Source organism: Antechinus flavipes, chromosome 5 (genome assembly GCF_016432865.1).
Source record: "Antechinus flavipes isolate AdamAnt ecotype Samford, QLD, Australia chromosome 5, AdamAnt_v2, whole genome shotgun sequence".
Classification (NCBI taxonomy): domain Eukaryota; kingdom Metazoa; phylum Chordata; class Mammalia; order Dasyuromorphia; family Dasyuridae; genus Antechinus; species Antechinus flavipes.
Genome location: NC_067402.1, coordinates 236,842,069 through 236,865,384, shown reverse-complemented (window position 1 = coordinate 236,865,384; position 23,316 = coordinate 236,842,069). Strand labels below are relative to the sequence as shown.

At 34.0% G+C, this 23,316-nt stretch overlaps 1 protein-coding gene across 1 annotated transcript in view; it reads right to left on the bottom strand.

The window, feature by feature from the left end:
* CNTN1 (contactin 1) overlaps positions 1–23,316 on the bottom strand; it is a 250,874-nt gene that overhangs the window by 12,238 nt on the left and 215,320 nt on the right. The window contains exons 17-21 of the mRNA XM_052000864.1: positions 20,013–20,083; positions 12,822–13,056; positions 12,015–12,118; positions 5,728–5,914; positions 242–354 (exon numbers count right to left, since the gene is read on the bottom strand). Of these exons, the coding sequence (XP_051856824.1) occupies positions 242–354; positions 5,728–5,914; positions 12,015–12,118; positions 12,822–13,056; positions 20,013–20,083 (710 nt within the window). The remainder of the gene's footprint in view (positions 1–241; positions 355–5,727; positions 5,915–12,014; positions 12,119–12,821; positions 13,057–20,012; positions 20,084–23,316) is intronic.

The window sequence follows — 23,316 nt, the reverse complement described above, 5'->3', positions numbered from 1 at the left end:
TTAATCTTAAAGTATGTTATAATATTATTAATTTCAGTTGAAGTTCTACTCTAACACTAGCAAGTTCTCCGGGTTTTCCTGAAAACAACAAAAATATCAATTACCGTTTCTCCATGCAAGATAAAAATCTGCATGAAAATGAGACTTGAATCATCTTTTTCCTTTATGTACCTGTCTTCAATTGAGCCAAAAGCAAATATAGAAGAGTATGAAAGAAATTATTTGTCCCTCTTTTACTTACTTTATATCCTGTTACTGTAGATTCATTTGACATTGCTCTGACATGATCCCAGGTGATAATATATCTTGAACCAGACCTTACTGAACTAATAATCCTTGGAGGCTGACTTGGGGCTAAGGAGAAAAAATAGCAATGTGAAATTAGTAGTCACCTCAGCTGGGTTCACTGAAGTTGTCATTGTATAATGCTAAGCATGAGCAATTAGTATGGAAGATTATTTTGATAGAAAGATGAAACACTGATGAAAATATACTCCAAATAACCCTATAAGTTAAAATAAAGAGATAAATTAATCTTTTATCTTACTCAGAAGCTACTAACTTTTGTGAAATAATCCAAGTTTCATCTCTTATTATTACCTTACTAAATGCTTATAGCCTTCTTTATCTGGAACATCTTACCTTAGCACTGATTATTTAAAAATAGTATTTACCAGTATTTCTTTTTCTTGCAAGTATTCCCAAAGTTCACTGTAAGACATTTTCTGATAATCTAAGATTCTAGTTTTTTAACTTATTTTGAAATATTTCATATGTGCTTATATTTTCCAAAAAAGAAGTTAAGCTCTGTAGGGACAAACTATTTCACATATATTTTACTCCAATTTTTAGCCCATTTCCTAGGCACTAAATAATTTGTTGATTGCTCAGTTTCAAAAGATTTTACTCTTTTACACTGTCAGAAAGTATTCATGCAATGAAGCTATATTTTCTATTTTTAAAAAATTCCTTATGGTATTTGTTCTGAGTGCCTTTATTGGTTCAGTATCCCAAAGAGATCATAAAAAAAGGGAAAAGGTTATACATATTATATACATATACAGTATACATAATTTACATAAGCACATAGCAATATAACACAGGCTAGTAGTAATGTAACAACATGAATCAACCTGAAAATTTACACATGTCCATAAGTCCTAGAAATAGTCCATAAGGAATCCATTGTCCATTAGTTCATGTGCCAGGAATCCAATAGTTCCTGTAAGCCCTGAAGTACTGCAAAAGTCTCATCAACAATTTTTCATCTTAAGGAATCCAATGATTCTTGCTGTTTTTTCAAGAACTGAAACAGTCTCATCTTGTCTTAATCCAATGATTCCTAAAGATTTTTAAAAGTTCTTTTAACAGTCTCATTGTCAGCTATGCTTTTTCAATGGTGAGCACAATCAGCAACAGAACCACCCGATATTTCTTGGGTCTTCTCCTTTGTTTCAAGGGTCTGCTCCATCTCTCTGCGATGGACAAGGCGAATGCGGCTCATCGGCACCCATCTGATTCCTTCTCCACATGTAGAGATGCAAGCAAATCCTCTCCCCCAAGCAGTTAGCCTATCTGGTCCCTTCCATTCACCACTTTCTGGATCTCTCCACATCACCTGGCGATTATCTAAAGATAGTGGAGCTGCTCGCACTGGACACTGCCCTTCCGGTGGGTTATAAAACCTGTCTGCCGGAGCCAGTGCATCTTTATCAAAGATTAAAAAATTAATGGTATAGAGAACTAAATTTAGAAGTTCTCTAGGGTTACCCGTGGCTCCCCCTTTCTTTTGTTTTTGGAGGAGTGTCTTAATGTCCCTGTTTCTTCTTTCTACGATTGCCTAACCTTGAGGATTAAAGGGTATGCCAGTAGTACGTAAAATCTTATACTGTGCACAAAAGTGTTCAAAATGTTTGGAGGTATATGCCGGTCCATTATCTGTTTTTATTTCTTGTGGCACACCCATAATTGCGAATGCTTGAATGAGGAATTCAGTGACCACTCGGGCTGTCTCTTTTGCTGCTGGTATGGCAACATATGCAAAAATGTTTGCAGCACCTCTTTTTTTAATGGAAGGAACTGGAAGCTGAATGCATGTTCATCAGTTGGAGAATGGCTGAATAAGTTTTGACATATGAATGTTATGGAATATCATTGTTCTATAAGAAACAACCAAAAGGATGATTTCTGAAAGGCCTGAAGAGATACATGAACTGATGCTAAATGAAGTGAGTAGAACCAAGAGAACATTGTATAAAGCAACGACAAGATTATGTGACAATCAATTTACAATAATGAGGTGATTCAAGCCAATTCCAATAGACTTGTGATGGAGAGAGTCATCTTCATCTAGAAAGAGGATTGTGGGCACTGAATATGGATCACAATATAATATTTTCATCCATTACAAGTTGTCATATTTGTACACATACTTGAAAAAAAGTTTCTAGTAATTGACTTTATTTCTTCTTTGTTTATGTGAATTCTTTTTTTTTTCAATTTTCTGATGACAATTTGATTTTCTTCTTTCTTTTAAAAAAGTCAAATTAGCCAAATGTTTACTTATTTTTAGAAGGCTTGTGGGTTTTATTACTTTTTAACTTTTGCTTTTGTCAAATTTTTCTTTGATTTTTAGAATATTTATGGTGAGAGAAGTCTTTCAAGTTTTATTTTGTTTTTTTATTCTTTTTTTAGTTGCCTGCCCAATTAATTGATCTTGGTGTAAATACTTAGAAATATAACATTTCCCCTAACAACTGCTTTGGTTAGCATTCTACAAATGTTATCATATTGTCTAGTTATAATTTTCTATAATGAATTGTCTAATATTTCTATGATTACTTAATTATACATATAGATCCATATCCATGTAAGACTTTGCAATGCTTATTAATACTCTCTCTCTCTGAAAGTGGATAACATCTTTTTTTATAACACCAAGTTTTTCCATATTTTTCTAAGTCTACCAACTCATCATTTCCTACACCACAACAACATTCTAATTTTATACTATCTAGTTGTTTTAAATAGTTTAAAACAATATTAACATGGCTGACATATAGTGTGTAGTTTCCTTATTTTTCTCTTGATTAAATCTATTTTAGCTGTAACTTTGTCTGAGACCATGCTACGTCCCTGCAATTTTTACATAATAAATTCTACTCTTGATCTTTATTTTATGTTTATGTATATCTCTTATTTCCCATTTCTCCTGAGTCTGCTTTACTTTTACCTACTACTTTGCCCTACTATTACTTAATCTATAATTCCTCCAAAGATCTCAGCCTTATCCTCACCCCTTATTTCCCCCCCTCTTATTTTTTGTTTAAATTTAGAAGACTTTTATTCCCTTCTAAAATGTATATGTTGTTCTCTCTTTAACCCAGATCTGGTGTGAGGAGGCTTTTTTCTAAAAATTCCTCCCTTATCCTCTCCCCCTGTTCTAAAACTACTTCTCCATCTAATCCCTTTATATCAGTTTTTCCTCTCACACTATATTTTTCTTAAATTTCCAGTTCTTTTGCTCTTTGATATATTGTGTTTCAAGATGCAAGCCACTGCTAGGTCTTTGTAATTCTAACTGTGCTCTGCCATATTTGAATTTTTTTTTCTTTTTGCTTGTAGTATTTTCTTTTGAACTGTGGGTTTGGGAATTTGGCTCTGATATTCCTGTAGGTTTTCCTATTGGGATCTCTTTTTTGCATATCAGATCTCTTTTCCTTTATTACTACAGTTACTACTGTAACTGCACATTGTATATGTAATCCTGACTGTGGCTCCTCAATTCTTAAACTCTTTATTGATGCACATTTTTTATTATTTTATCTTTTTTTCTCTTTTTTATCAGATCAGTTTTTTTTTAAAATTTGAGATCAATTTTTCAATCTTTTGGGTTTATTTTAATATTTCATATTATCTCACAGATTTATTCATTTTACTTAGCTTATTTGATTATTTCATAGACAGTTTATAGTACCTTTTATACTCATTTGGGTTTGGACTTGTAAATTCTTTCCATTCATTTTTCTAAAACTTGAATTTCTTTTCCAATTCTTTCAGCTAGAAATTTCATTTCATTTATAATATGATTTTTAACTAAATTTCTTTCAAGAATTCTAATTGCCTTGTGACCCTTTTATAAAGGAATGTGCTTGTAAATGTTGTGTAGTTAGTCTCTTCTGAGCTTGTTTTTTGGGCATCCTTTTTTCATGGTAGTTCATGTTGCTCATTCATTCTTTCAGCTTTATTTCCTGAATTTTTGCCACTATGTCAAATTTGCATACTTATGGTAGGAATGTTGGGATCTTATTTGGTATGAATCTGTATTCTTTGAGATCTTGCCACTGATTTCTCTGATTATTTAAATGCTGTTTTCTTCCAGGAGTGTTCCAGAAAACAGTAACTCTTTAGGTCCAAGATAAAATCTGGTCACTATCCTCTTGGCCTAAAACTCTGGCTTCCAGTGTGGGCATAGTTGGCATAATATCAGGCTTGCCCAACCTCTAGTAGACTGCTGCTGGCTCCTATTCTTGGAAGGTTCTCTATTTTAGAGATACAGGCTTACTCCTTGCCACATATACAGTCTCAGCCAAAGGATGGAAATAACACAGACATATAATGGCTCTCTTTCTGCTCCCAGCAAGATTCACAGCATCAGGTGCTTATCTGCACTACAAGTTACTCATTGCTATAGGTCCTAGCTTCATTCTTGTTCCAGGACAGAGCAATATGACTGCTGCCTCTTACTCTTTCTTCTCTTTTGATATGCAACATCAAACAATATTGTCATATTATTTCCAAACACATAATAAATATAGCCATTTAAACCTTGTGAAGGTTTTTCAAAGACAAATTTTTATAAAGTTGATATATAAAGTTCATTTTATTTCTATAATGCCACATAAGAACTGATTTTTTAAAAGTTGCGGTATTTTTATCCTTCTTACTTAAATAATATGCTTCAGCAATGTTTCCATTGGGCTCATAGCCCAAAAAGATCTTAAAGGAGGAAAAGGGACCAACATGTGCAAAAATGTTTGTGGCAGCCCTTTTTGTAGTGGCTAGAAACTGGAAACATTGGATGCCCAACAACTGGAGAATGGCTGACTAAATTATGGTATATGAATGTTGTGGAATATTATTGTTCTGTAAGAAATGACCAGCAGGATGATTTCAGAGAGTCCTGGAAAGACTTACATGAAATGATGCTAAGTGAAATGAGCAGAACCAGGAGATCATTATACATGGCAACAACAAGACTATACAATGATTAATTCTGATGGATATGGCTCTCTTCAATGAGAGATTCAAACCAATTCCAATTGTTCAGTAATAAAGAAAGCCATATACATCCAGAGAAAGGCCCATGGGAACTGAGTGTGGACTACAACATAGCATTTTCACACTTTTTGTTGACACTTGCTTACATTTTGTTTTCCTTCTCAGGTTTCTTTTCTTTCTAGATTCAATTTTTCTTGTGCAGCAAAATAACTGTATAAATATGTATACATGTATTGGATTTAACACACATATATATATATATGCACACATATGTGTGTGTGTGTGTGTGTGTGTGTGTGTGTGTGTGTGTGTGTGTGCATAACTACTTGCCATCTAGGGGATGAGGTGGGGAGAAGGGAAAAAATTGGAACAGAAAGTTTTGCAAGAGTCAATGTTGAAAAATTAATGAACATTTATATTCAAGTATTCTAAAATACTCATACTTACGTGCTTTCTTTGTATAGACATCAACCACATCACTGGGGGGCCCATATCCTGCACTGTTATAGGCCCTAACCTCCACAGAATACTGCATATCAGGCAGCAAGTTTTCCAGTTTGGCAGAATAATCCTGACTGCTGACTTGAACTCTCTGTGCAGCCGCTTCCTTATCCTGTGCAGCCCAGTAACGAATCTGTAAGCATTTAGTTGTAGCTTTTTGTTAAAATTCATATTTTAAATGTTTAAAGCAATTTTAAAACATCCTCTTTTGTATTTTCTAAAAACATTGTAACCTAGGGTTGACAAAGTTGGCCCCAAATGTTATTAGCTCTGCTAGCAATAATCCATTTTTAACATATAGTATGAACAGAAAAAGGAAAGAAAAGAAATAAGAGATACCCCCAACATACAAGAATTATCCCTAGAGACCTCCCTCTGGGGATCTGATTTATAGAATAGTCTGATGGAGAAGTAATATGGCTTAAAAAGCAATAATAATCTGTAACAATAGCCTATTCTCATATCTTTTCCTCTTAATATCTCTTAAAACAATTTACTTAATGAAATAGCCTTTAAAGTTGCTTTGAAGCTAGACATCAAAATATAGGGCAGTTAGATTGATAATTGATAAAATATTGGTCTTAGAGTCAGTTAGAGGAGTTTGAATTCTTATTTACTATCTTTGTGGCTTGTAGTGTTCTGGTTAGTTTTCTGGAGGTCTTTGAACCAGCCTTCCTTTCAGCTGAGTAATCACCACAAGAATAGCCAGAGATAAATCCAAATTCTTTATTAACTCCTTCAAAATCTTGTCTTCTTGCCTGGGGCCCAGGCAAGCTTTCTGGAGGTCCTCCAGAATGTGTCTTGATTTCTGTGGGGGAGGCAGGAGAACCACTACGATGGTCTATGTCTTGAAGTCTGTCTCAGTCCAAGAGCTTGTGCTCCAGTATCTAGCCACTACAAAGGTAGGAGATGAATGTCTCTCCTTGGCTCCAAGGGCTTGAGCTCCTGCCTCTAATCCCTGTCTTCTCTGGCTCTGTCTCCGAGTCCTTCTCTGACTGAGTTTGTCCCCATTTATATGCAGTATACTGCATATAAGCCAATCATTATATCACTAGGGAATCATTATTTATTGTAAGATTAAATCAATCATACTGAACTAGAGAACTATTAATCACCATGCTAAACTAGGTAACCATTGTCTTATCAATTCCACTGAGTTAGCACCTTGGAAGAATCTTTGTTTTAAGTATAGAGTTCTGGCCCATTACAGTGGCTTTGTGTGTGAAGTCACTTAACTACCTTTAGTATCAGTTTGCTCATTTATAAAATGGGCATAATAACAACATATCTTTTAGGACTGTTGTAAAGATCATGTGAAATAGCATATGTGAAGTTCCTTGCAAACCTCAAAGCAAAAAAAAAAAAAAAAGAGAGAGAGAGAGAGAGAGAAAGAAAAAGAAAAGCTAGTTGTTCTTTTATTAAAGTTAATAATAATGATGATAAACAATTGATTATTTATCTAAATGGGAAGGATTGTTAAAACCATGTTATGACCTTTTGAGATTACTGTTAGGAACTATGGTCTCTAAATTTTAAATCAGTGATTAAAATAATATGCTGTGAAGAATATTTAATAATATTCTTTTTGGTTATAGTCTTTCTAAAGTATTTTTAAAGGATATGAACTATATTTTTTTAAAAAGTAAGCCCACTGAGACTTACATGAATTGATGCTAAGTAAAATGAGCAGAACGAGGAGATCATTATATACCTCAACAACGATACTGTTTAAGGATGTATTCTGATGGAAGTGGATCTTTTCGATAAAGAGAGCTAATTCAGTTTCAATTGATCAAAGATGGACACCCAAAGAAAGAACATTGGGAAATGAATATAAACTGCTTGCATTTTTGTTTTTCTTCCCGGGTTATTTATACCTTCTGAATTCAATTCTCCCTGTGCAACAAGAAAACTGTTCGGTTCTGCACACATATATTGTATCTAGGATATACTACAACCTATTCAACATGTAAAGGACTGCTTGCCATCTGGGGGAGGGGGTGGAGGGATGGAGGGGAAAAATCAGAACAGAAGTGAATGCAAGGGATAATGCTATAAAAAATTACCCTAGCATGGGTTCTATCAATAAAAAGTTATTTTTAAAAAAAAGTGAGCCCACAATTTATATGTGAAGTATGAATGAAATACTAAATTATTATTTAAAGTATATTCACTAAAAACGAAGAGATACTTTTACATTTCTGAAGCCATATAAAGCAGAGAAGTATAACATAACTTCATCTAAAAAATACTTTCATAGTTTAAAATTGCTTCTCTTTTAAAAGATGTTCAGTATAAAGTCTAAGAAGAGGAATTCTCTATAGATAGAGCAGCTATTCCTTTTTTCTAGATTACATTATACTAATTGCATCAACCTCCAGGATATTTCCAAATAAAACCCACACTCAAAAGATTTCTGCTTTATTATCTACCCATACTCTCAACAACAGATGTATTTTTTCCCTTATTTTTTTTCCTCCTGGGTTGATAATAAAGCAGAAATCTTTACGCATAGTCTTCAACATTGCAAAATCTTGTGTTCCAAATAAATACATAGCTCTCAAACACTGAATGTGAACAATTATCTTTGTTATAATTGTTTGAGAAATAGAATAATCTGGTTTGACTTGGAGAAATCATATAGTTCTTTAAGTGGCTCTATTCTCCTTTTTAAAAAATGGTCCCTTAGAAAGTATTTTATGAACAAAAATATTTATAGCAGCTGTCTTCTCATGACCAAAAAAAAGGAAATTGAGGGGGATGTCCATCAATTGAGGAATAGCTGGATAAACTGTGGAATGTTGTTGTTCTAGAGGAAATAATGAACAGGATGCTTTCAGGAAAATCTGAAAGGTCCTCCTTAAACTCAAGCAAAGTGAAATGTACTGTGTACAAAGTAACAGCAATGTTCTGGAATGATCAGCTGTAAATGACTTGCTATTCTCAGCAGTACAATGATCCACAGCTACTCTGAAGGACTTATGATGAAAAATTCCATTCATACACAGAGGAGAAACTGATTATATCTGAATACAGATTGATTCTCTCTCTCTGTCTCTGTGTCTCTGTCTCTGTCTCTCTCTCTTTCTCTCTCACTATTTTTTGCTTTTTTGGGGGAGTTAAGTTTGGATAATCTATGTTTTCTTCCACAACATAATTTTTATGTAATGTGGTTTCTTAATGGGAGCTGGAAAGGAGAAAAGAGAGAAGAAGAAAATCTAGAACTCAAAAGTTTAAAAAACAAATGTAAAAAAATTGTAATTTTACAATTACAGAAAAAATTGTAATTGGGAGAAAATATTAAATAAATAAAGATTTTTACATTTAAAATGTTCCCTCTTTGTTAAAAGAGTAATCCACTTCTAGTAATGTATGAATTATGGAACACCATGTTGTCCTGTGTAATTCAAAATGACCGTGATGGACAAATGGTCATAATGAAGAGACTACAACATATCACAGTTGGTTTTTTGGTTTTTTGTGGTTTTTTTGCTGAGGTAATTGTGGTTAAGTGATTTGCCTAGGGTCACATAGCTAGGAAGTGTTAAGTGTCTGAGGTCACATTTGAACTCAGGTCTTCCTGACTTCAGAGCCGGTGCTCTAACCACTGCTAGCTGCTCCAACATGTCACAATTAAAGAATTATGCAGAAGAAACAGTATAAAAGCTTTCATTAGAAAGATAAATGACTGGAAAAAAAGTATATTGATTATATAATGACAGCAAGAAATGTTGGATATGTTGGAGAAATTGAAAGGACCTCCCTCCTCCCATGGAGAATTTATTGGAGATAAGAAGGCAAATGACACATAATAAAAATATGTGCCTTGATCCTGAGCTGTACTACAGTATACATATTATTACAATCATAATGTCAATAACATGTTGAAGTCAGAAACAGAGATATTAGGAAGATTTGATGGAAAGGATTTTTTTTTGGTATGTTAAATCTGAAATACCAATGAAACATACAAGTGGAAATGTTCAAATATGTGAATGACGAAATGAGACTGGAACTCAGTAGAGAAATTAAGGTAATATGTATAGTTCTGGGAATCTTATGCCTAGAAGATTAATGAATACACAAGACAGAGAGATGGTATAGGGCAAGAGACAAGAACTGAGACTTGGAGAATACTCCCAATTAGATTTTGGGATATGTATAATGACTCAGGAAATGATTCTTGAGAAGTAATGGCAGACAAACAATGAACAGTGCCAAGAAAACCCAGAAATGAGTGTTTCAGTTTGTGGTGAAATCAGAAGCCAGAGGTAAGGGCTGAAAAATGAGTGATAGTAGAAGTAATGTCCATAAGCATAAATATTTTTTTCTAGGACCTTGACTTTCCATGAGGAGAGATAATGTTGTGATCAAACTTTTTAAAAGGACATATCCATCCCATATATATCTACATATGTACTGTGTATGTATTTTATTTTCTAACTGAAATTTTTTGAAGTTACATTTTCCCTTATTTTTAGAATTTTAGAAGATCAACTCCATCTCTCCATCTTTCTATAGATATTCTTAAAGAACACATATAATATCTATGAAATGAAATTTCAAAACTTTAGATCCATTTTACAGTTGAGGACATTGAATTCCAGAGAGATAAAATATTATCCTTTTTTGTTGCTTGAAAATAAACATACCAAAAAAAAAAAAAAAAGAGGAAAACAATCTATTAGTTAAAGTTTTGAAAATACTTCATATCCTAGATATATTCACCAAATGTTTTTAGTTTGTTATTCCATTTTCATTTTTTGAGTCCCCACAGCCATCTTTGTCATTTATTCCACTATTAGTACTTAAATTACACTCCTAATAAAAAATAATATCAACCTTGTCATTTTCAGCTCTCATTTTCTATTCTCCATTACAGAAACTTCTAAGGTATTTCTGACTTTGACATAATAAAATGTAAGTTTGGTTTTTTAAAGAGCTCGGATTGTTTTTCATTTTTATTACATATTCCAGAAACAGTGCTAAGCATAAGACCTTACAAGTAATCAGTATCTAATAAATGTTGAGTGGAATTATAAGTAAGGATAGAAAAGCAGGCCCCTCACTTGTTTTTCCACTATAGCCACTCTTTGTGGATTTCAGTCATTTTTCAGTCATGTCTTCTTGATTCCACTTAAAGTTTTCTGGGCAAAGATATTGAAGTGCTTTGTAGTTTCCATTTCCAATTCATTTTATAGATGAGAAAACTGAAGTAAACAGGACTGAGTGACTTATCCTGAATCTTATATCTCTGAGACCAAATTTGAACTCAGGAAGATAAGACTTCCTGAATCAGTTTCCAGGTTTGGCACTCTATCCATTTTACCACTTAGCTGCTCCAATTGTATTTTTATTTTTTCCCCATAGATTTCTTCAAAGTAAGCCATCAAAATCATCCTTTCAGAAATATGTTCTTCAATAAAACAAAAACTAATTTATTTTGTGGACAATGATTACATATAAGAAGGCAATAAAAATACATATATTAAAAAAGGTGCTCTTAATTTTTTCATTGCATATAACCTTTTTAGGGCAGTCTGATTTAGTCTATGGGTTCCTCAAAATAATGTTTTAAAACACTTGTGATAAAGTAGATGGAATTCTAAATGTAAAAGTATTTAAAATGTTTTTGAAAAAAACAAGCTCATGGATCCCATGTTAATAACCCTTATATTAGAAATATTTATGTTAGAGAACAGTTTTGTTCATTACAGAACATGGGTTTAATTCAGGTCTCTTTTCTTTAAATATCTCCAGTTACCTAATAAATCTGTTTCTGATTTAAATCATCCATCCTAGTTTATTGGAAAGGTCGTATTCTTTACTGTAATCTCTACTTCATATTCACCCTGCTGTTTTGCTAGCAGAGTCTTTGACATATGACCAAACTAAATTTGTCCTAAAAAGTTGATTTGGAGGCTACATTACACCAGGTGCCAGATTTCTATGGTTCTGTATGAGACACAGTATGTTTTTGCCTTTTCTACAGTCACTTTTTATTTATTCATTAAATTAATCATTAACAAAAAGAAAATGTCAATTAACATAGCAAAGTAAAGAATATACACACATAGGTGGTATATCTGCCATATACACACACAAATCTACACTGTTATCTAAATTCAATTGTTTGGATAAGTTAAAGGAAATAAAATAATACACTATATGAATGACTATAACAAAATTTATTTTAGAAGAATGTAATTAACTTTAATAAAATTTGAACTCACCTGATAGCCTTCCACTGTTTTTTCTAAAACATGTTTCCAAGAAACAGAGATTTCAGAAGAAGATAGGACTTTTATGCTTATATCTGTAGGAGCTTCACTAGGTGCTGAAGAATTGATAAAATATATTTCTTAATTTTCAGTGCTACATTTACAAATCTAATATGACTACTTATATCTTAATATACACTTGTTTTTATTTCATTTTAACATTACTTTAACATTTTGTTTGAGTTCCAAATTCTTTCCCCTCTCTCTTCCCCTTTAAGAAGAACTTTCGTTTTTATTGTATTGGCTTTATAATGAGACCAAATAGGTGGTCAGCCTATTAGGAAGTTTCTCTATAGGGGATTATGGGAAAAACATGAATAAAATGTCATGAAGAAGCTGCAAATTGTACTAGTAGAAGGAATATACTCTCAATTCCATTAAAATAACAATATTATAATCTAGTTTCTCAAGAAAATTAATAATATCACAGAGGTTAATATCGATAAACGGATAAAACTGTAAGGAATATTATTCTAATACTCATTTGGTAAAAAAGGAAATTGAACCCAAAAAAGTGAAAGGACTTGATATACAGGATATGAATCCTGGTTCTCTGATTGCAAATCAGATGTTCTTCAATGCTGTCTCAAAAGAAGAAAAGAATTAGAATAAATTAACCTCCAAAATTTTAATAATTCACTAAATTATTGTTGTTCTTACTAGCAATTAGGAAGTAGCATACAAGTCTGTCTATAGAATTTATCTACTAGCATCAGAAATAAAGCATAATTAATTTGGAATGTCTTTTTTTTTACTTACCATCTTGTGCAGAATAAATGACTGCTGTAAGACTGAATGGTCCATCTCCTTTGTTGTTAAAGGCTTTCACTTTTACTTGAAACTCAGTGGAAGGAGACATTGTTTCATCTTTATGAACATACCGACCAATGTCTGGATTAGTAACTGTTACTTTTTTCCACTCTTTTCCACCAAATGGCTTGAAGGCCACTATGTACCCAAAATTATTGCCATAGTGATATTCCCGTGACAAAGGCTAAATAGGAAGAAAAGATGAAATCCAATTGAGCTATCTTAATGAATTTACTAGAAAATTTAAAGTCATTAAAGGAACAACAATATTGATATGAATTGTACATTTTTAAAAGAAGAGACCCTACAATTTTATCATTCATTTATTTTTCAATCATGTTCAACTTTTTGTGACCCCATTTAGGGTTTTCCTGGCAAAGATATTAAAGTGGTTTACCTTTTCCTTTTCCAATCATTTTATAGATAAAGAAACTGAACAGAGGGGGTTAAGTGACTTGTTCACATAGCTATAAAGTATCTGAAATCAAATTTGAATTCAAGAAGATGAGATTTCCTTACTCTAGATCTGGCACTCTATCCATCATTCCACTTATCTCCCCAGATATTGTTATACCTGCTCCATATATTGCCAGAAATAAAAAGACTCAGAGAAAAAGGAAATCAAATAATGAAGTAGGCCAATCATCCAATTAAAAGAAAACCATCTATTTTAATGATTAGAGGTTTCCCTGGAAGCTACAGGGAGTCACGCAATTTTGAGGGGAGAAAAGGGTAACCTGGTTAGATCTGACCTTTTAGAAGATGAATAGAAGATGAACTGAATAGTAAGAGGCTTTTTCCAGGATCAATCAGGAGACGACTACAAAGTCTAGGAAAACTAGAACAGAATAACGTAGAAAGAAGTGAAAATGAGGAAAAGAGGGCATTGAACAATGTCAAAGTCTATCGAGAGATAAAAAAAGATGGGGGTTAATAAAATGTCAGTAGAGTTAGAAAGTATGAGCTCATTGGTAATTTTGCAGAGTGAAGTTTTGATTGAATAACAAGTCAAAATGGGTAAGATGAAAATGGAGATAAGTGAGAGTATAGAGCAATTAGCTGGAGAAGATAGAATTGAAAGAGATCACTTATGTGTGCAAAAAAGTTTGCCTTTCCCTTTTTGTAGTGGCAAAGAACTGGAAACTGAGTGGATGCCCATCAGTTGGAGAATGGTTGAATAAGTTTTGGTATATGAACCTTATAGAATTTTATTGTTGTGTAAGAAATAATCAGCAGGATGATTTCAGAAAGACCTGGAGAGACTTCTATAAACAGATACTAAGTGAACCAAGAGAAGAACCAACTGAACATTGTACACAGCAACAAGATTATATGATGATCAATACTGATGGACATGGCTCTTTTCAACAGCGAAGTGATTCAGAACAGTTCCAATGGATTTCTGATGAAAAGAACCATCTGCATCCAGTGGTGACTGAATGTGGATCACAACATAGCATTTTCACTTTTGTTGTGGTTTGCTTGCTTTTTGATCTGATTTTTCTTGTCTAGCATGATAATTGTGGAAATATGTGTAGAAAAATTGCACATATTTAACATATAGTGGATTACTTGCCATCTAAGGGAAGGAGTGGGGAGAAAGGAGGGAGAAAAAAAATTGGAACACAAAGTTTTTCAAGGGTGAATATTGAAAAACATCTATGAATATATTTTGAAAATAAAAAGCTTAAAAAAAAAGAAAGAAAGAAAGAAAGAAATTTGCCTTTGCAGAAAAGGCCAACTAGTGAGAGACAGAGGTAATGGTAAAGGCATATGATAGGTACCATAAGATGAGACAGATCAGAGAAAAGGGAACTCTAGGAAAAGAGCTATTTTTTCTCCCAGTAAAATATATTTTTTTTAAAATTTCTCAGCTGAGAAGATGAAGGAGAGAGAATCACAGGAGTTCTGAGGAAGGTTTGAAAAAGACACTATATAATGAGTTAGGGAAATGTAAAATGATTGTCTTTCAGTCTTCAAGGAATAAGTTTAGGAAACATAAATTCATAGTGGACCTAGTCAGTACACTTTTGTAATCTTCTTTAGTTTCACTCTAGTACATGTATGGAAGGGAAGAAATAAAACTGATCCAAGCCTAAGAGTAGACAGAGTAATGTTATAGATGTAATTAGGAGAAAAGGGACTTACAAGAAGATATTGGTATTCAGCTGAACTGATTAATCAATACAGAGAAAGGAGTATCATATAGTTAGTGCAGAAAAGTACTGATAGGGTCAAAGGAATAGAAGTTATGGTATGGATGAAGAAGAGGATTTGGGATTATAAAACAAAAGGAAACACTTAACACTCACTAGCTGTATGACCCTGGGCAAGTCACTTAACTCCAAAAAAATATCTATAAGGAAAGAGGGAATGACAATAAATTATGATTAGATAAAGGAATTTCTAAGTTCTTAAATATGGAAGTGGTGCATTCTGGGTAATGGCAAAATAAAAGGCATAACCACTGTGTGTGATTGATGTGGGATGAAGAAATAGGTGTTTAGTAAGTTGATTAGGGTTTTAAGGGAGTATTAATATATGTATCAACATGAAGGCTGGTATAGAGAAGGGGAGAAAGATGGGTAATGAACTCATTTAGAAAAAAAAAAAAAAAAAAGAGTATCCTTGAGACAGGCAGACAACAGCCACCACAATTCTGATTGAATATTTGATGCAGACTGAGTGAACCTCAAAGGAGAAGAGGTCACTGAATGATGATAGGCAAAACTAGGAATGGAAATGGGGAGCAAGAAATATTCCAGAAGACAAAGAATATCTGGTAATATAGAAGTTCCAGATTCAATTAAGATGCAGGACCAGAGATGGATGTCATCCTGGACCTTGAGAATAGGTACAGTGACCTCATCATAAATTTTGTATAGATATTTCACCTGGACTTAAGAATTTTGGGGGATCTATAGAGTTAATGAGGAAATTGAGGACATAAGCTACAATGTGTTACAACATATCTTAAAGTTATCATTATTTTCCAATTATCCTACAAGAGACATTTGGAAAAAATGTTTTAAATTTTGAATTTTTCTCCTATAAATTTCTCAAGAGTCTCTACTGACACTGAAGAAGCTCTCTAAAGTCTCTGGCTTGTTACACTACCATTCTCTCCTTTTCTTTCACTTTCTCAAATTAAAGTTCTCCATTATATTGTAAGAAACAGGGAAGGAAACAAGCCTATATGGCAGACATTGTTAAGGGCTTTACAAATATTATCTTCTCAACAATTCTGAGAAATAGATACTATTATTGTCCCCATTTTACAGTGGAGCTAACTGAGTCAGACAAAAGTTAAATGATTTGCTCAGGGAAATATAGCTAGTAACTGTCTGAGGCTCAATTTGAATTCAGATCTGACTCTTCCTGTATCTTCCTGAGACAAAGCACACTAGCTTATGCATCACCTAGATGTAAGTCATCAAATACTTCTCCATTCTAAATCATTTTTCAGAGTATAAAACTTTCTCTTAATGATGTCTTCCTCTTTTAAAGCCCTTAAGTTTTAGAAGTAGTAGTCATGAAAAAAAGGTATATAGGACCCCAAATTCTTCACTTTATTGTCCAAGATGTCTTACCATCATTTTCTGGATTACTCTTTGTTGGAATCCTTACAAAGTGTTAAGTCATCCTGTGATTGAAAAGCTTGACTCTTCAGGTCAAAAAGAGAGAAATACACTCCTTTTAATTTGGAAAAAATTAAAGATTCAAAAAAGGGTTGCACTCTTTATGGTGCTACATCCTCTTATGTTAAGATATTACTAGATAATTTGTCTTATGAAATCCTAACCCTGAATAACTGGAAATCCATAGCTAGAACATGTCTAGAACAGGGACAAAATTTGTTGTGGCTTTCGGAGTTTCAGGAATTATGTAGGATTCAAGACCAACGCAATAGGCAAACAGGAGCTATTGGACAAATAGCTTTTGACCAACTAGCTGGTGAAGGTCAGTATGCAGAGAGTTCAGAACAGATTTATTATCCCATAACATTGTATAAGCAAATTTCTAAGGCTGCAATAAAAGCTTGGAGTTCTCTCCCTGGACAGAAAGATGGAAGTAAAGCTTTTACAAAAATAGAGCAAGGTCCCAATGAACCTTCTGCAGATTTTGTGGGACGTTTGCAAACAGCTGTAATAAAAACCATTGGAGACAATGCAGCAACAGAAATAATGACCAGATATTTGGCTAAGGAAAATGCCAATGAGGTTTGCAAAAGAATTATATGGGGACTAGACAAAGATGCTCCTTTAGAGGAGATCATAAGGTGCTGTGCTACAGTGGGCACAAAGCTTATTATACTCAAACTATGATGAACACGGAAAGACAACGTCCTTCTTGGCAAAGGAATTCTAGAGAAACTCATAGATGTTTTCAGTGTGGAAAAGTTGCACATTTGAGAGCCCAATGTAGATACAGAGATAGAATGAGAGGACAGGGTGAGAGAATAAAACCCAAAACCCCATGTCCAAAATGCAACTGAGGCTTTCACTGGGCCTCAGAATGTAGATTGATGCAGAGAAATGAGAGGTGGAGCCTAGATAGCAGCTGAGGTTACACCCAGAGAGTCTTTAGAAATTCAGGACTCTGATGTCATCAACCAACAGAAAAGCAATCAAGATTACAATTGGGGAGAATACAGGTTTTTTAACCCAACAGGGCAGTGTCCAGTGCAAACAGCTCCAATGTAATTACCAGATGATGAGGAGAAATCCCCAAAGTGGTAAATAGAAGGGAATTAGATAGGTTAACTGCTTGGGGAAGAGAGTTTGCTTGTATCTCTACAGGGCAGAAGGAATCAGATGGGTGCCAACGAGCTGTATTCGCCTTGTCCATCAGAGAGAAACATAAAAAGAGAAAAACCTCAAAACAAAAGAGAAGATTTAAGAAACATCTGACACTGAAAAAGTATGGCTGACAATGAGACTGTTAAAAGAATTTTTAAAATCTTCATCAATCATTGGATTCCCTAAAACAAGATGAGACTGTTTCAGCAAGAATTATTGGATTTTTTGAGATGAAAAATTGTTGATGAGACTATTGCAGTACTTCAGAGCTTACAGGAATTATTGGATTCCTGGCAAATGAACAAATGGACAATGGATTCCTTTTGGACTATTTCTAGGACTTATGGACATGTATAAATTCTCATGTTGATTCATATTATTCATTATATTACTACTAGCCTGTGTTATATTGCTATATGCTTATGTATTTTATGTAATTATGTGTGATGCCTCCCATATTGATGGATTTATGTGTATCTGTTTCAAGTGAGCCCCTTCAGAAACACGCTAATCTGATTTGACTTTGGTGTTTTCATCTCCCTTCCTGAGATGTCAGGGAGGGCATGACCACCTTCTTTTTATGGTGTTTTCACTCCTTTTTTGAGCAGTCAGGGAAGGTATGATCACCTTCTTTTTGGGGTTCTCACCTCCTTGAGAAGTCAGGGAGGTCATGACCACCTATGTTCTAAATCAAAAGAAAAGGGGAGATGTTGGAATCCTTACAAAGTGTTAAGTCATTAGAGTTGATAGAGACAATAGTTATCTAATTTAGCATGGTTCAGTATGACTGATCAATCTGATCTTACAAGGAGATGTTATGGGCCAGAAGAAACAAGGTACTAAGTACAACTGATAGAAACAATGCTTGAACACAAGCATTAGTACCTTCTTCTTTAGAGAGCTCATATAAGCAAGAAGTATTTAAGTACCCATTGGAGTTCACAAGTATGGGAGATTCACAAAGTTTAACTTTGTGAATTCATACCTTCCTTGAAGCTCTTAGGGCCAGAGAGAACTCTGGGAGGAAACCCCATAATCCCACTCTTGTATCCCACAATCCCAATCTCAAGCATAATATAGAAGGAGCATAAATAGAGCTTCAGGAAGCCAGTCAAGTGAGTTACTTTGGAACATTGCCAAGGGTCGGAGAGGAGCACTCTGGGAGATTGAGAGCCAGAAGCTCTCTCTTGGAGGCAAGACAGATTCATTTCCAGCTTTCACCTTGGTACTGGCTGGAGGCTGAAGAAAGCAGAGGAGAAGCAAAGGACAAATCTGCAAGAGCTCTTAAAACCAAGGAGAGAGAGAGCCCTCTAAGAAAACTAACTGGGCTATACTGGAGACAATAAAAGATTTGAACTTTTATCACCTGGTTGCATTTGGGTGATTATTACTTTTAACTGAAACTAAGGCTGCCTACAGAAAACCTCCCCGAGAAACCTGCTCCTAGAGAGAACCATTATATTTTAAAGAAAAAAAAAAAAAAAAAACACACTCTTGAAAATATTAAGATGTGACTTGCCAGTTTGTGTAACATAATCAGGCTTGCAAAACATTATTTGCTTATATAACTTGTATTAGATATATCTCCTAGGAAAAGAATAACTTCTCTCTGTTGTTAATCTTAGGTCAAAAAATGACTGCTTTCATACCCCTCAGTATTATTTTCTCACCATTTCTTCCCAAGATATTTATTAAATGATTTTTCATATGTAATGATACATGAGTATTTACATTAAGATTCCCTAGAAGAAAAGCATCTGTCTCTTCATGAGAGGGTCCATTCTTTCATCTTCATAAAAAAAAAAAATTTCAGATCCACTTTATAATGGATCAAGTCTCTACTCTCTTTCTCCTCTATATTTTTCCACTCTCTGATATTGTGACAAAGAAAAAGATTTATGTGTCCTTTCAGATTATTTTTCCTCCTGATTATTTTTTACGAAAAAGCAGTTCAGATATTCAATTTTGGGGGTTAAAAACCCTTCAAAAGAGCTCTCATTCATGTAATGCCTTACAATTTCCAAAGCACTAATAGGAAAAGTAATTGTTATTCTTATTTTATAACTCATGCCTAAAACAACTTGATGTGATTGATTTATCAATTTGACATTTTAAGGCAGAGAGGAATAGAGAATAAGAAAATTCATTTTAAATATCCATAATTTTTAAATTCACCTATGTTTATTTAAAACCACACAACAATTTAAGGTACTGTTAATATTATCCATAGAATATATTATATTTCTCCTTGATATTTCAATAAGTAAAGCAATACTGAAATTTACATGTGGGTATGTGGGTTGGTGATTATCAAATCATTGCATTTTTCACAAATACTTACCACCCATGTTATTGTCAATTCACGGTTGCTTCCCCCTCCTCCTCCTACATCTGAAGGAGCCACATTAGGTGCTAAAATAACAAAAGATATTTCAGATACAACAGTCAATAGAGAAATCATATTGCTTATCTAACCTAAGCAAGGCAAACTTATGGCTCATTCTATTAGAATAATAACGTGCAATAGAAGTCGTCATTTACCCTAAACTCAGGACTGGTTCAATGGTTAGATGAAATAAAGTGATTTCCCGCAACAAAGGATAGCAAAAAAATAATTAGTGGAAAACATTCTATTTTTGTCATAATGGGCTTTCTTGTGAAATAGTAAAAGACGTTATAAAGTTCCATCTGTGATTCCAGCATGAATCACATTTCAAGTACTTTAATACCCACCAAATAACTAATTGTTGAAGCTAGAAAAGAAGTTTCCTTCAAACTATTTTCCCAAATATTTGTCCAATTTTTTTATAAAGCAAATACATTAAATGTAAATGTATCAAATCTAAGAACATTCATTAAACATGTATCATGCACCATGAAATTAAGTTTCCCTTGAAGAAAAGCAATAGTTTTCTCCTAAAAGAGTGAATTTCCTCTTCACAAAGCAGTGTTATGTGCTAGGATACAACAATGTGAAAAATAATCCCTTATTTTGGTGAAATCACAGTCTAATAGGAGAGATAGCATGCAAATGTTAGATATATAATCAATAAACATTTAATAAGCATCCACTATCTACTACTACCAGGCTCTGAAGTGTAATGTTCAGACTAGCTCTCTGGAGGATTAATCTTAAAAAAGGAGTGAAGAGGCAGGATTCACGTGTTTGGTCAAGTATGGGCACCAAATGTAATGTCCAGACTAGCTCTGTGGAGAATCTCAGTATCAGCCTGAGTCCTTGATCTTAGGAGAGGAGTGAAAAGACAAGACTTCATATTTGACCACCCACATGAGTCCCACTTCTTTATTACTCTCCTAAAAGCAATGCCAACAAATATATACAAAACCAGCTCTTACATATAAAATAATTAAGAAATAGTTAATAGAGAGAAAGTATTAGAATTAAAAGAAATTAGGAAAGGCTACCTTCAAAGGTGAAATTTAATTAAGACTTAATGTATGCCAGGAAGGTCAGTAATCAGAGAAGAGGAGGAAAAACTTTTCAAGAAGATGGAACAGCCAAAGAAAATGCCCAGAGCCAAAAAATAGGGTGGAGCAGCCAGGAAGCCAGGGTAGCTAGATTGAAGAATATGATGTAAGTAGACTGAGAAGGAAGATGGGGATTAGATTGGCTCTGAATGCCAAACTGCACTTTGTATTTGTTCCTGGAGGCAAAAGGAGGCCAATGAAGTTTATTGAGTAGCGATATGCTATAATAGAATGAGCACTTTAGATGATTTAGAAAGACGTGAAGTGATGATTGCATTAGGGTGGTAAGCGAAGAAAAAGGGGAATATTTGAGAGATGTTGTACAGGTGAAATCAGGAGGTCTTGGCAATATCTTGAATGATAGTAAGGAATCCATGATGACTCCTAAACTGTAAACCTGAGTAAATAGGAGAATAGTGTTGTCCTTCACAATAGTGCAAGGTAGGGAAGGAGAGAGTTTGGAGGAAAGTTCTGTTTTGGACATAATGAGTTTCAAATGTCTACTAGACATGCAATTGGAGATGTTTCTGAGAGTTGGAGAAGCAAGACTGGATATCAAGAGATTGGGTCAAGATACAGAGATTGATCATAAAGATGGCAACTGAATTATTCAAGTTAATGAGATCACCAAGTAAAGGTTCTAGTAAAGGAGACAAAGAATAAGTTGTCAGATAGGTAGGAGAGAGTGGTGAGGAAGTGAGGTGAGGTGAGGAGAAAGTGGTATCCCAAAAACCTAGACAGAAGAGAATATCAAGGAAGAGAGAATAATCATCAGTGTCAAAGTCTGCAGAAACATCTAAGAAAATGATAATTGATGAAAGGTTACTGGATTTAGCAATTAAGAGACCATTAATAACTTTGATTACAACAATTTCAGAGGAGTGTTGAGTAGGAAACCAAATTATAATAGAATGGGAGGAAAGTGGAGGCCCCTACTGTATAAAGAACATTGACACAGAATGAATTGGAAATCTCAGAGGGAAAGCATTGGCATAACAGGTGAATGGAAAAGACTTCTTGGAAGATTTTATAGCTGAGAATATATATATATATATATATATATGTATATATATATATATATATATATATTATATATATATATATATATATATATAAAAACCAGTGAAAATATCTAGTCTTAAAAGATGGTAGTATCATGTGGGAGCCTAGTGTCATTTTCAAAGATGACACTTTGAGTAGTGTCAACCATAAAATTAAACAACCAGAAGTGATTGAGAATAAAATATAAGAAGACTGGAAAGGAAGGAAAAGATCATGTTATAAAGGACATAAAAGTCAGAAAATTTAATATTTGAGCTTAGAGATAATAGGGAGACATTGGCTTCACTTTAGGACAATCACTTTGGGGCTGCTAGATGGTGCAGTGGATAGAGCAACAGGCCTGAAGTCAGGAGGACCTGAGTTCAAATCTGGCCTACTTAAAACTTTCTAGTTGTGTGACCCTGGGCAAGTCACTTAACCCCAATTGCCTCAGCAAAAAAAAAAAAAAAAAAGACAATCATTTTGATGACAGTAGAGGATAAAAGGGAATAAGCTAAAACTTGAGGCAGAGACAATAAATTGAAAACTGATTGGAAAGACAGAGAAAGGCAGATAGACAGGCAGACAGGAAAATAGATAGAGAGAAGGATGACATATGGGTTATGAGCATGTGTGACAGGAAGATAGTGGTGTCCTTCAAAAGAACATGGGAAGAGGAGAAGCTCAGGGAAGGAAAAGACAATGATTTTAGTGTTGTACATGTTGAGTTTTAAGTCATTTTTGAGACACATATTTTGCAATATCCAATAGACAATTGGAGAAATGAGACTGGAGGTCTTTATCCTATTTTCCCAGTCCCTATTTATGCTATTCTGTCTTTGCTTTTAACTGGATCTTTCTCAAAAATGTTTTTCTTCTGACTGCTTCCTCTCCCAATCTGCTCTCCCTTCTGTCACTGACCCTTCCCCTCTTTCTTGTATGGTAGCATATTTTTCTATTACTCAATTGATTATGTATGCTACTCTCTGAGACAATTCGGATGAGAGTAAGCTTTATTCACTCTCCCTTATCTTCATCCTCTTTTCCTTCATTGTAAAAGCTTTTTCTTGTCTCTTTAACCCCATTCAACCTTTTACTTTTTCTTTTTTCCAATA